The sequence below is a fragment of the Alosa sapidissima genome, chromosome 16, assembly GCF_018492685.1.
Source record: "Alosa sapidissima isolate fAloSap1 chromosome 16, fAloSap1.pri, whole genome shotgun sequence".
Taxonomy (NCBI): domain Eukaryota; kingdom Metazoa; phylum Chordata; class Actinopteri; order Clupeiformes; family Clupeidae; genus Alosa; species Alosa sapidissima.
Window position 1 is genome coordinate 7120113 of NC_055972.1, and position 14529 is coordinate 7134641.

General features: G+C 47.0%; 1 protein-coding gene and 1 long non-coding RNA gene across 2 annotated transcripts in view; one reads left to right on the forward strand and one right to left on the reverse strand.

The window, feature by feature from the left end:
* Nucleotides 1–2523: 2523 nt before the first annotated feature.
* cep170aa (centrosomal protein 170Aa) overlaps nucleotides 2524–14529 on the reverse strand; it is a 70078-nt gene continuing 58072 nt past the window's right edge. Inside the window, 10 exon segments of the mRNA XM_042066612.1 lie at nucleotides 2524–2873; nucleotides 3223–3274; nucleotides 3436–3529; nucleotides 3899–3987; nucleotides 4542–4709; nucleotides 6165–6345; nucleotides 8541–8796; nucleotides 11947–11997; nucleotides 12756–14068; nucleotides 14070–14397. Of these exon segments, the coding sequence (XP_041922546.1) occupies nucleotides 2623–2873; nucleotides 3223–3274; nucleotides 3436–3529; nucleotides 3899–3987; nucleotides 4542–4709; nucleotides 6165–6345; nucleotides 8541–8796; nucleotides 11947–11997; nucleotides 12756–14068; nucleotides 14070–14397 (2783 nt within the window). The 3' untranslated portion in view covers nucleotides 2524–2622.
* On the forward strand, nucleotides 7257–7942 carry LOC121685836. The gene is made up of 3 exons (XR_006023453.1): nucleotides 7257–7344; nucleotides 7472–7533; nucleotides 7725–7942. It is a non-coding gene; the product is annotated as an uncharacterized LOC121685836 (long non-coding RNA).

A 14529-nucleotide genomic window follows, 5' to 3' on the forward strand; every position in this document is an offset into this window, starting at 1 on the left:
ATGTAACAGAAGCAAACGGGCACGGTACAGTCTTTTAAATTCAGGGGATGGCAAATGCTGTTTCCTGCACGTTTGTTATATCACGTATAAGCACAGAGTGGTTCATCTAAAATGACATGTATGGATTAATTGTTATTGAGTCATGACAGCACAAACCATGATGCATACTGATATTACGGTTAAGTCCAGAAGTTGTAGTACATGTGGCCTATAGGCAGGAAAGGATGATTGGTTTTAAAGCTGCTGTGAGCGGCTTCAAAAAAAAAAAAGATTCAAATTCAAAAACAGCTGCTCTGGGGCAAAAAAAGGTTTAGTTTCAGTGTGACGTCACTATAATGACCATTAAGAGTTAAAAGACATGGGCATCCCTGTTATTTCATTTTTACAGATTCACTGAAAGGTAGCTAAGGCCTTCTATGATGGCACACTCTGATGGAAGTTTCACTCACAACAGCTTTAAGGACATTCTTTGCAGCCACTTTCTGTGACAGTTTAGCAGCTGAAAGGTGCAGTTTTCCAAGTGGAGCTAGACAACTTCAGTGCTACTTTGAATGAGCAGTGCTAGCATTGTGTTTCAATGGTAGAGGGCAAATGTTTCAAAAAAGACAAATGGATTCTCGTTGTTCAAAAAACAGCAAATTCTGTTCTAGGTCTTACAAGGGACTATAAGGACAACAGGGTTTGTTTGTTTTTTCTAAAGTTTTAAACCAAAGTAAGGCAAGTCATAAGAAATGCTACCGTGCTCTCATTCAGTATTGGTCAGTACTCACAAGCAACATCTACGGTGCCATATATTACACATCCAAAAGAGTTCAAAACAGTATAAAAGGTATACTGTGTCAAGAGACCAACGTTGTGTTATTCATTTGTTTTTCTTGAAGTACATTACAAGATTGCGCTTGAAAAGACAAGTCAGATCGAAACAATTCTAAAGCACTTGTTGTACAATTGAGAGAGTATTTTATAAAAAAAGAACAATTTCAATCACACTTTTCTTGTACAATTACTGGGAGGCTGCATATTGAGTGAACTTTGGTTACTTGGGGTACATTGAGAACAAAAAAAGAACTTCACCGGCAGATGTGAGGGATTATTTGATACAGACCATGAGAAACATCCATCTCTTAAAGTGTTCTTCCTTCATAAACATATTGAAACACACACTGTATTGCTTTAGATCAAGGTTCATGGGCATCTTGAGGTCTGTATAGTGTCTGGACCTCCATAATGCTTACTGTTATCTACAGAGAAGTCTTATTGAGTAAATCTGAGAATAATTTCATGATCTTACTCAAAGTCTCTCAAGTGTTCTAAAGTAGGATCGCCCCATCTGAATAGAGTGCTTTGCCTTGTATGGATCTGAATTTAAGTGAATTTAAGAATTTTTAGCCCAATAAACAGTCCTTCATTATGGACCACTGAAGGCATTGGCGCATAATCTAAGAGGGATGATATTGAGGTGTTTACCTGCCAGCACCAATAATGTGCCCCTTAACACTCACAACAGTGGACCACCCATTTACCAGCAGTCATTTCCCATGTCTCAGGAATGAAAGCAATTGGTTCAGAATGTGGTACGCTAGCTAGCTAGCTAGCAAGCGGTCCTACCGTACAGAGGAGTATTCGGAGGCACACGAATGACACTGGCAGGCTAGCATCACCACAGTTGAAAACATGAAGTCACACTAGCCGCACTGTATTGTCCCAAGAGGTGACTTTTGGTTTGACATTGTAGTGGTTTTTGACCATGAACCTGTACCCATACGGTTGAATGTAAATCTGATAATCCAGGGTTCCTCAGTCCCAATCTGGCCCACCCGCATGCCATGTTCTCCATCTTTGCCTGCGCACCATGTCTGATTCAATTCACATTAGAATTACACCGACACCAACCAGATGCAGTTTTTACAGAGATGGATGGAAGGTTTTATGTGCAGGGATGGCTGAGGACTAGGGCTAAGAACCAATGGCACAGAGTCCAATCAGAATAGTAGTTGTGAGCTGTTTTTTGTGTGTGGTGGCAATACTAGATTGCTCCCATACTCCTGACACACGCACACATTTGTTTGTGCTTGTGTCTTTGTGTGTGTGTGGCAATGCCATGTAAAAATGTTAATCCCCTTGACAAAGTCTTTATCGATGGGCGAACAATCCCAAACTTCTAAAGGGGAAAGAGTGGTTCACATGGGGGAGAGTGAGTTGGGTATTATTGGATATACAGACATATATATATACACTAACAACTGTCCATTCATTCTGTCAGTCAAACAGAGATGTTTATAATAGTCCACTCACACAGGCATGTGTGTGTGTCTATGCATGTGTGTGTGTGTGTGTGTGTGTGTGTGTGTGTGTGTGTGTGTGTGTGTGTGTGTGTAGTTAGGTAATATATTTGTGTGTGTTGTTGGATCCTCTATTGATGGTGTGTGTGTGTATGTGTGTGTGTGTATGTGTGTAGTTAGGTAATATATTTGTGTGTGTTGTTGGATCCTCTATTGATGGTGTGTGTGTGTGTGTGTGTATGTGTGTAGTTAGGTAATATATTTGTGTGTGTTGTTGGATCCTCTATGGATGGTGTGTGTGTGTGTGTGTGTGTGTGTGTGTGTGTGTACATGTTCTTCTTCACTTGCTGGCGACGGCGGCAGCCTCCTCCCCGCTGGGGAGGGTCCGGGTGAAGCCGAGGCCCAGGCTCCGCTGGCAGTCCCCAGGCGAGGTGGCCCCTGAGGGGGCCTTTGTGGCCCCTGGGCCGGGCAGCGGGGCTGGAGGGGTCTGGGAGCTGGGGCTGGGCCTGGGCTTGGACAGCACCGGGCTGGTGAGGCCCAGGCTGGTTAAGGCATCCAGGGTGCCATCAGGGTCCACCATCACGTTGATCACTACCCAGGTAAGAGAGAAGAGTCATGTTAGTGTGTGTGTGTGTGTGTGTGTGTGTGTGTGTGTGTGTGTGTGTGTGTGTGTGTGTGTGTGTGCAGCTCACTGAACATGTGTGGTGTGTGTGTGTGTGTGTGTAGCTTACTGAACATGTGTGGTGTGTGTATGTGTGTGTGTGCAGCTCACTGAACATGTGTGGTGTGTGTGTGTGTATGTGTGTGTGTGTGTGTGTGTGTGTGTGTGCAGCTTACTGAACATGTGTGGTGTGTGTGTGTGTGTGTGTGTGTGTGTGTGTGTGTGTGTGTGTGTGTGTGTGTGTGTGTGCAGCTTACTGAACATGTGTGGTGTGTTTACCTTGAAGCTGTTTCTCCACCCGCTTCAGTTCTAACAAGATGGATGAGATCTCCTGAAGCATGCGACGACAGACAAACAAAAAGTCACTTATTTTGTTCTCCTTACAAAGCAACATGCTAATCAACAACAACAACAACAACAACAACAACAACAACAACGCAATGATTCCAGACCATGGTGGCCATGTGGTGTTCAAGAAAACTCAAATCTGACCTTGTTGGATGTTTTGAGGAGCGGAATGTCGCTCTCCGCTCGCAGTTTGGTTTCAATGTCGTCCCAGTTTCTGTCTTTGTCTTTGAACAGTATTCTAGTGGACACAGATGAATCATCATCGTAAGAGCATCATTGTACAACAGTGTGCTTTGTGAAAAATCAAAAGATAATTGTTAGAAAGGGCAGATTTCAACAGCAACAGACAGCACCTCTAATATGCTCTTAACACTGTGGGTCAAGCATGGAATAGACTCCCATGTCTTTACTGAAACTTAGCTGATGCTCTTTTTAAGACCTTTTCCCAGACAAACTGCACAAGAAATGCTAAAATAATTCACTTCCACCAGTTGTTATATAAGTAAGTTTCTACATAAGTAAAATAAAAATGATTTGTGAAAAAAAAAAAAGAAAATATTAGAAGCACAAAACACGTCTAATAAAAACTTGTGGATGCTGTGTGTACCTGATCTTAGCTGCTGTCTTGTCCACAGACTGGCGTATCTTGCCTGAGAGCTGTGAGACGGACGTGAGGAGCAGGCTGTCCAGCACCGCCTGAGGAAGAGACCGCAGGGAGAGTGGACGTTAGCACACACAGGGAGAGTGGACGTTAGCACACACAGGGAGAGTGGACGTTAGCACACAGGGAGAGTGGACGTTAGAACACAGGGAGAGTGGACGTTAGAACACTGAAACCTGACCACCAACACATTACCACTCCACTCATCCCGCACATAACTCACTGATTAGGTCACTGTGTTTTGATAAGAGGTGTAGACAGTTGCTTTAGAGAGTGACACTAATATAATTACGTTTTAATATCTGATCTGAAATGACATCATGTCTTGCGTTTCTGTTTCACAGGGGTCGTTCAGAGGTCAGCATTCACTTCCTTCCAATGAACTTAACAAGGTTATTTAAGGTTCTTACTTCTACAGAATAATAACTTTACTATATATCTGTCAAGATATGTCTGTCTGATGTATCACAGCACTAGCAGACTGTGTTTCCCTTAGCCCACAGTACAACCCCGAATCCTGGGGAGGCTAAACTGCACAGCGGTTCTGCCACCCTTTGGTAGAAGTTCTGTAAGTTCCACAGGTTCTCACCTCATCCCGGTTCCACGTGCGGCGCCGGAGGGCAGCATTTGGGTCCAGGCTGTCAGGGGCACGTGGTCTCAGCTCAACCGGTCGGCCATTGATCTCGGGGGCTTTGGTCTGCACCACGGGCGGAATCTTTCGGAAGTTTAGGCTCTCATCGAAGACCCGGTCCACCAGCTGCAAACGGAGGAAATGGTTGGACACACGGAAGGTTAGATGGAGGGAATATGATTTGATTGTAAATTACATTGTATTACTAACTTGGCATTTAAGAACTGGCCAAAGTTATTGTTCTTAAATGCCAAGTTAGTAATAAAATATAATGTACCGTAAAGTGGTTATTACAGAATCTTGCCAAAGGACTGCAGTTGAAAATTAGCCGGCTGGCTAATAATACTAATGTGTGTTGTCCTTATAAATAAATACGGTATATGAAATGAAATGGAAGTAGAAATCACAGATCAGAGACAGATACTCATATTAACAGTGGATGACGCTGGACGAAATCCACTAAATCTAAATACACAATTGAATCATTCAGCTGATGTCTGACATTACATGGAGTCAGACAGCCTGACTAAATGCAGGTAACGGCAGATGAAACACTGGGGTGAAGGGTCACATGCTGGAGCTGACTGACCAGATAAGAGATGTTACGGTGCCTTATGAGATCATGAGAGAGGGATGGGATAGACAGAGGCAGTGAGAACAGACAGAAATGATACAGGGAGTGGAAGAACAAGAGAAAGAAATGATACAGGGAGTGGGAGAACGAGAGAAAGACATGATACAGGGAGTGGGAGAACGAGAGAAATGATACAGGGAGTGGAAGAATGAGAGAAAGACATGATACAGGGAGTGGGAGAACAAGAGAAATGATACAGGGAGTGGGAGAACAAGAGAAATGATACAGGGAGTGGAAGAACGAGAGAAAGAAATGATACAGGGAGTGGAAGAACGAGAGAAAGAAATGCAGACACGGCCACACACTGGCCCCACTGTCTGCAGTAGACAGACAGACAGATAGATAGATAGATAGATAGATAGATAGATAGATAGAAGATAGATAGATAGGTAGATAGATAAATAGATAGAAGATAGATAGATAGATAGATAGATAGATAGATAGATAGAATATAGACAGATAGATAGATAGATAGATAGGTAGATAGATAGAAGATAGATAGATAGAAGATAGATAGATAGGTAGATAGATAAATAGATAGAAGATAGATAGATAGATAGATAGATAGAAGATAGACAGATAGATAGATAGATAGATAGATAGAAAGATAGAAGATAGACAGATAGATAGATAGATAGATAGATAGATAGATAGAAGATAGATAGATAGGTAGATAGATAGAAGATAGATAGATAGAAGATAGATAGATAGGTAGATAGATAAATAGATAGAAGATAGACAGATAGATAGATAGATAGATAGATAGATAGAAGATAGACAGATAGATAGATAGATAGATAGATACTTTATTGATCCCAAGGGGAAATTCAAGTGATGATGAGGGGAGGGGATGGGAGAGAAAGAGAGAAAATGGATGAATGAAAGAGAGAGAGTGAAATGATGGCGTTGGGGTTAAGACGTAGAGGGCCACCCACTTGTCCCCATACCTCCTCGCGGGTGTCGATGGCGGAGCCGGGCGTGGTGGCGGCCGTGCTGACCGTGGTGCTGGGCGCCGTGCCCGAGGAGCTGACCGAGTCGATCTCGCCCGCCACGTCGTGGATCTCCCGCGCCAGGATGGCCAGGTCCTTGGCCAGGTCCTGGCTGATCCTGCGCACACAGGGAAATAACCTGTGATACTTCAGGCGGGCTCTGAAGGAGCGCTTCCACACACACACAGACACGCACACACAACAGCAACACGGCACTCACAGGCTAGCATCAACGTAAACAATGGAACATTTATGTTAAAGTTGACAAAACCAGAAAAAGGTTTTATTTAGGCTGTAGCATATTGGCACTAAGCCTTCATCAGGTTAGCTGACTAAATAGTCACCTTTGGGTTTGCAGTCAACTTGTTAAGCAAAGTGCTAACAAAATGAAAGAAGCATTTGCGATTACAATAAGGTTTAACTGTATCTGAGTAGTAAGTCAACTTACTAATAATAAGAAGGATGCAAATTTGACATTAGATTTAGTCACTTAGACTTTATCCAAAACAACTTGCAGTGTTGAAAAGATTTTCAGATTTCGGATCTTGTGTAATAACAAAGTTATAAGAATACATAAGAATTCATGATACCCAGGCAGTTCACATACACACCATCTATGATTATGTATACAATGCATACATTACAATACTATAGGTCAGTATGGATACAAGTGCAAATAAAGATGGACAGACAATGGGACATGCACAATAGTAAATAGTTCTGCTTTACACCACTAGATGGAGCACTTGCACATGAAAACCAAATATAAATGTGTAATTTGTACTGCATGACTTCTGGAGAAACTTCTTCAGTAGTTAGTCTGACATGCCCTTTGGGAGTAGATGGCACGTATGAGTGTGTATGAGAGTGTGTTTTTGAGGATATGTGTGTGTGTGTGTGTGTGTGTGTGTGTGTCTGGCTGCCTGCCTGCCTGTCACCTCAGAGACACTGTGACACCCTGGTGAGATGACACATAGGTGTGTGGTGTTCCTCTGGAGCCTTGCTGCATGAACCTCATCTAATCTGGACTGACAGGATGTGTGTTCTCCAGGAAAGGCGACCGGCAGGGATTATTCAACAACTAAAAAACCCACCATCACACGCTACCATCATCCCCTGCACTGTGGAATTATTGAGGGTAGAAAAGAATGTTGACATTTATGCACATTTCTTATTCTAAACTATATTTGTCTTTTATAATTATATATCTTTCTTGTGGCTGCGATCAGTTGCTGAGAATATTTAAGGTCTTACTTGCCTTGCAGTATGGAAGTGACCACCAGGAGGTGCTATTTCACCTAGACCAGCTTTTCCATTCAGCGCCATGGTAGAGTACTACACACACACGCATGAGCAAATGTGTGCTAATATTCTGTGCAAATCAAATGCTGTGCTAATCAATGCTGTGTCCATTTAAGACAATAAAGGCTAATCTAATCTAATTAAATCTGTAAATATAAAGTGTTTCTGTCCAAGAAACAACGAAAAGTGACATATTCTGCACTTGAAAATGTCCAGATGTATCCTGGGCAGCCAAATAAAAGGTCCACTGCAGTGAGGGATGATGATGGATGAGGTAGCTGTGCAGCAAAAAGAAACGGACCTCTATGAATGAGCCCACAGGGCTGTGTCCATGCAGTAGCCTAGCTATCACCCAGTCATCTCAACGGTGAATTCTAGGTCAAGTGGAAGACGGGTATGTATGTGCACTGTGTGTGTGTGTGTGTGTGTGTGTGTGTGTGTGTCTGTCTGTGTGTGTGTAATAGAGAGAAGCAGAGAGGAGAGAGAGAGAGAGAGATGGAATGAAAGGTAAGAGTCGGAGAGAGAGAAACAGAGAGAGAGAGATGGTATGAGAGGACAGACACAGGTAATGGAGGAATAGGCAGTGAGCCAATGAGAGAAAGAGAGAGAGAGAGAGAGAGAGAGAGATGGTATGAGACAGACACAGGTAATGGAGGAGTAGGCAGTGAGCCAATGTGTGATAAAGAAATAGAGTGACAGTGACGTCCAGCTCTGCCCCTAAGGCAGCCCCATCCCTCTCCTGCCTGATGCGACAGTGGTCTGAGTGTGTGAGAGTGTGTGTGAGTGTGCCTTTAAGGGTGACAGGCTAACGTTACTCCCAGCAGCAGCAAGCCACAGAGGCAGTGCCACCTCACTGTGAATCACACACACACACACACACACACACACACACACACACACACAGGATATGGCTACGTGGCTACCACCACCCCTCCTCTCCTCTCCACTCCACACTGATCCACTCTACATCTGAGCTGCTACACGTGTGTGTGTGTGTGTGTGAGTGCCGGACGTGTGAGAGTAGATGAGTACCTGGCAATCTCCTCGCTGTGTGCAGTCCAGTCGCGGATGTACTCGTCGTGTTCGCGCATGCGATGCTTCAGCACCCCGCTGCCCGCTCCTGGCGTGGGGGGGGCCGAGCCCGACCCCCCGAGACCCCCCCTGGGCCCACGCAGCGCCGGGGGCGCCCGCAGAGGACGCCCGTGCTTGGACAGGCTACGGTTGGACCCAAACTCGTCCTCCGAGGTGGACGCGTACTCCGGGGTCAGACGGCGCCATCGGCTGCTCACTGCGGAGAGAGTCGAGACAACAGGGGTTACTTTTGGCAACAGTGGTCATCGGGTGTCACGGACACTTGCAGCAAAGGCCACGTTTTAAGCCAGCTGTTGCGCTGTCCACTACTCAGCTAATTAATTCCAAACAAGATGAAAAGACAAAAGCACAGCAAACACACCAAAGCACTAGTTGGAGCGTAGACTACCACCATCACACACAAGCACCTATCTAGTACACTGTGAGTAGCATCTATCTAGTACACTGTGAGCAGGGGGATGCACACCACAACAGAGGGAGTTAAAACAGAGACTTCATAATGAGGAGTCAAAGCACTCAGAGAATCCTCCATAGAAATGTATGGGGTTAGTTTGTAACTCCAATATAGCAGTTGTCTACACACATATCTCGCCCCTTAATGTAAGTAACCAACCTCATTGTTGGAAACAGCATGACTGACAAAATAACTGCCCAAAATAACTGCCCAAAATAACTGCCCGGAGCTGTTACCAAGATGGCCTATAAGGACTGATTAAAATGTGTGCACTATAAATTACAAACACTAAACATATATTACAAATAAAAAAACAAAGTTTATTCTGGTGTCATTCATGGGTGAACCTAGTGTCAAACTGTCTCATCATAACTCAGTACATAACAACAACAACAACGACAACAACAATAACAACATATTTATTTATTATATTGCGCTTTTCTAAGTACTCAAAGCTCTTTCCAGTGAAGGAACCTCCGTACAACCACACCACCAGGCTTTGTCAGCCCTGCCCCAGTAGAGGTGTATAGGGTGGGGTGGAGGGGCATTAGGGAACTGCACCTGCCCCAGTAGAGGTGTATAGGGTGGGGTGGAGGGGCATTAGGGAACTGCACCTGCCCCAGTAGAGGTGTATAGGGTGGGGTGGAGGGGCATTAGGGAACTGTATTTAAATGGGCATAGAGTGCCTCCGCTGGCTGCTCATTCACACTGCTGTGTTTAGGGCAATAAGAACAGGGTCGGGGGAGATGATTGGCACGTCACAGCTAAGCGTCAGTCATGGACGTGATCCTGTGACCGAGATGCAAGACTGCAAGAGAGAAGCACTACTACATGGAGTTAAGAAATCAAAAGGCTCCACATTAAGACCTCACTAAAGAACACTGGCTCTCGGGGTCGACACTACAGTTGAGAAGTGCAATAATAAACTAACTAAACATGCGTCTTTCGCAACAAAGTATGAACATAACTCCGATACAACATAGAGGAAACACACCGACAGCCGTCTGTAGAAAGAAATCTCGGAATTTTCCATTTCGATTTTGGAGGGGGGCAGTGTTCCGACCCGGCTGACCTCCTCAGAGTGCCGGCCGTCCACCCTATTACTGTAAGAGTTGATTTGCCATCTAAATGATTTAAGAAAGGTTATTTGAAGGTTTCATTCTCACCTCTTTAGGTGTCTTTCAAGTCCCATTGTGGACACTTTAAAAGCCTGCATGATGCCCTAGTCTTTATTTAGGAGCATGGGATGCATGTAGCACTTCCCCCAAGGAGACTGTCTGAACTACTGACACAGTAATGTGCTTCACCTCTGGGACAGGGTGAAGCCATGATGTCACACACACACACATACAAGCACACACACACACACACACACACACACACACTGACAGCACCATTGCAGTGATGCCCGTGCCAAGCTCCAGTTCTTCTGTCACCCTATGAATATGCATGATGTGACCAAACAGCCAACCAAACAAGGGCCCAGTCAAAACAATGTGCAAAACAAAGTGACATCAACTCAGGCTAGAACTGAGCCACAACAAGCCACAGCTAGCAACAGATGCAACATGCCTTTCTGTTTCACACTTCACCTTCATTCAACTACACTGGATAGTACTTTTACACATTGGCTAATACTATTTGCACATTGGCTAATACTATTGCATGCATCCTCCAATTTAACACCCATTTTTGGAGTGTGAAAGCTTGACTTGAAAGGTTAAAACCACATTGCCTGGTAACATAAGGATAATTTGCATAACTAAATTCGCTCCCAACCTCATTAATTCTACTTCGCTGTCATAGTAACCCCATACAGCCAAAGTGTTGATCAATCCATTGAGTATATTTTGCCATAGAGTGTGTTAACCACAAAATATTCCAGTTATAGAAGCTGGCTGACAAATAATGTATTAATCAATTATTGTTGCAGCTGTAGACCTGGTAGAAATGGATAGCATGGCCAGCTTATCACTGCTCAAGCAGGAACAAACACACACACACACACAAACCAGCGTATCACTGCTCAACCAGGAATATAAGACAGCAGGCTGGGTAAGGAGGGTGTGTGTGCACTACCTGAGCCAAAATGCTTTCTGTCAACACACAGCATAAACACACACACACACACACACACACACACACACAATGTGTTGAATAGTTAGTGTGGAAATGTTCTGGTGTTGCATGGACATTTGACTCAGGTTCTGCACACACATACTAAAGAACACACACACACACACACACACACACTCACACGCACACACACACACTTAAAAGAGAATTCCGTTGTGATTTTGACCTAAAGCGCGTTAAAACATGATACAGAGTGTGAACGTATGTCTCATAGCTCACCTCGGCTTGTCCCCTGCACTCAGAAATCTGGCGCTAGTTAGCCAATGCTACCAACAGTTTTTCGTTGCGGTGCCTCAGGCATCGGCCTAGCCATGCAAATAAATCACTGTTTTACACCATTTAGGAGGCTCAAAATAGCTCCATACTTTATTGGTAGACTTCCGAGGGCCTTGACATTTAAAATGAGACATTGAGAACTTTTAAAAAGCACTGGCAGTTTATTTACAAGACGATTTATACAGACAGTACCTTAAGGAATTTTACCGTTCGACGCCATCTTGAATTTAGTCACGATAAGTCGAGCGACGAGTACGAACGAACAGGTATGATAAGGGATCAGATTCCAAAAATAATTCTGTGGAAATGCATGGATTTCGGTTGCTGCTACTGGAAGATTTCTACAGATTTCTGAGTGCAGGGGACAAGCCGAGGTGAGCTATGAGACATACGTTCACACTCGGTATCATGTTTCAACACACTTTAGGTCAATATCACACCGGAATTCTCCTTTAAAGCCTCTAGATGCTATTACAGTACCCATAATCTCCTCTGCGGTTGGGAGAGTTTCTGGAACTTGCTCAGGGCTCTCTGTATATGGAGGAATGAGCAATGAGTAGTGTTTAACAGAAACAGCACACACACACACACACACACACAGATAAATATACATACACACACACACAGATACATATACATACACACATTTACACAAACACACACACCATTCATCATTCACCACAACACCAACAACAACATTCAATTGAGAGAGATACACATACACACACACACACACAACAGGAAATGAAAGGAGGATGCAAATGAAGGTGAGTCTTGTGAAACTGATTTGTCGTCTTAGGTTATCATTTTGCAACCTGTCATCAAAATCTGTAGCCATTTTAAGCTTTCTGGGAGATATGCGAGCTCTGTACAGTAAACATAGCTTGCAGATGTGCAAATGTGTGTGTTTCTTTTGCCTATGTAAGTGGTGGGCTGGTAAGATAATGTATGGTCTGCTTGCATGCGTTTGACAATAAATGCATATGGTAACATGTCATGTATGGTTAGTTTGTTTAGTGTGTGCATGCTATAATGAGAAAGGGTTTGGATATAGATGTCTCTGCAAGCAGGACTATGGGTGAGAATGTATGTGTGTGTGAGTGAATACACTGTGAATATCTATGTGTGTGTATGTGTGTGTATGTGTGTGTGTGTGTATGTGTGTGTATGTGGATGTATGCTGTATGTGCATGTATGATGTGTATGTGTGTGTGTGGATGTATGCTGTGTGTGTGTTTGTGTGTGGATGCATGCTGTGTGTGTGTGTGTGTGTGAGTGCGTATACTCACCGGAAGGGGATCCATGTGTAGGTGGCGCGACCTTGGCCTTGACCTCATTGAGCTTGGAGATGCTGCTGGCTCTGGACTTCTGCGTCAGCTTCCCGTCGCCGGGCGCCGGTTGCCGCAAGCCCAGCCGGAGCGCCGTCTCCGCGGAGACCCTGGACGCGGCGCTGCGCACGCGGACCGTGGCCTCTGAGTCGCTGCGCGCCGAGATGGAGCCCAGCCGCGTGCGCCTCGGCTGAGCCAGCATGTCGATCCGCGACGGGGCCTTCCTGCCGGACGGCGGCCGCGACGTGGAGCTGGTGGTGGACACCTCCGACGCCACGGAGACGCGGTCGGCGTCGGCCAGGTCCGTGTCCGACGCGTCCCCGAGGCGGGCCCTGCGGAGCAAGGAGGCCCGGGTGGGCCTGGGTGTGGGGAGACCCGCCTGCTGCGCTTGCTGCTGCTGCTGATGGGTCTGCCTGCTCGCCAGGCTCCCTGAGCTGGCGTGGAGGGCCCTGCTGGCCCTGGAGGTCTTGGCCGACAAGGACGAGGTGGTTTTGGAGAGCATCAGGAGGTCGTCGGTGGAGGCGAAGTGGCCGCCGCGGCCGTAGGAGCGACTGGAGGGCGTGTCCTGGTCGGAGGAGAGCACGTCGGACATGGTGGACAGCGCGTGCGAGGAGGTCTGGTCGTCGTCGGTGAGGTCCAGCGATGGCTGGCGTCCGCGGTGCGCGCCGGTGTTGCCGGAGAGGGTTTGGGTGGTGGAGGGCCGGCTCTTGGAGGCCTTGCGCTCCAGGCGATCGCGGGCGGTGGTGGCGGCGGCGCGTGTGGCGGCCACCGACGCGGCACTGGCGTTGCTCTTCTCGCGGTGCAGGCTGCTGAGCGAACGACGTTTGGCCGGGGCGGCGGACGACGCCTTCCGCTCGGCCGCTTCGGCCGTCTGGCTCACCGTGCTGTTGGTGTCCACGTCCGACTCCGGTGAGATGGAGCCTCCCGTGCGCGCGGGCCGATGATGATGGCCCTTCGAGCCGGATGTGACGGAGCCTCCCGGTGGCAGCGGCTTCTTCTCCTGGCGGCCCTCGTCGCGGAGCTTGGCCTCCAGGAAGGCCATGACGGCCTCTGTGTCCTTCAGCAGCGTGGCCGTGTCCATGGAGCCCGTGGAGTCGCTGCGCTCGCGCGCCGCCTTCGCCCCCTCGCCACCCCCGCGGCCGATGATGGGGATCAGCTCGGCGGGCACCGTCATGCTCGGCCGCTCCATGGTGAAGCTGCCCTGCCGCACCAGCGGCCTGCCGGACTTCTCGCTCTCGCTCCCGCTCCCCCGGCCCTCCTGCCCCCTCCTCCTGCGCCCGCCGACGCCCCCCTCCTCCGACGAACGCTTCCCCACGCCCTTCCCCTCCGACGGCGCCGCCACCCCCGTTGCCAGTGCCCTTCTCGACGGAGGGCAGGCTCTGCCCGTCTCCCTTGTGCCCGTTCTCCTTCTCCTGCGGCTCCGTGTCCTGCTTCTCCCCGATCTCTGAGCGCAGACCCAGGCTGCCCAGCGGGGGGCCCTTGGCCAGCTTGGGCTTCTCCTCGGCGGGCAGCTGGGGAAGCGTTCTCCTCTTGCGCTCCGTTAGGCTGGACGTGGTGGAGCCGCCACTCCTCTGGGACACGCTGGACTCGAATGCGTCGGGTTCTACAGAGGACGGAGAGTGTGTGGTGTGTTTTAGTGTGTGTGTGTTTAACACTACAACATATGCATTTTGTACACACACATGCAGAATTAGAATGTACACACACACATGTATGCAGAATTAGAATGACATTG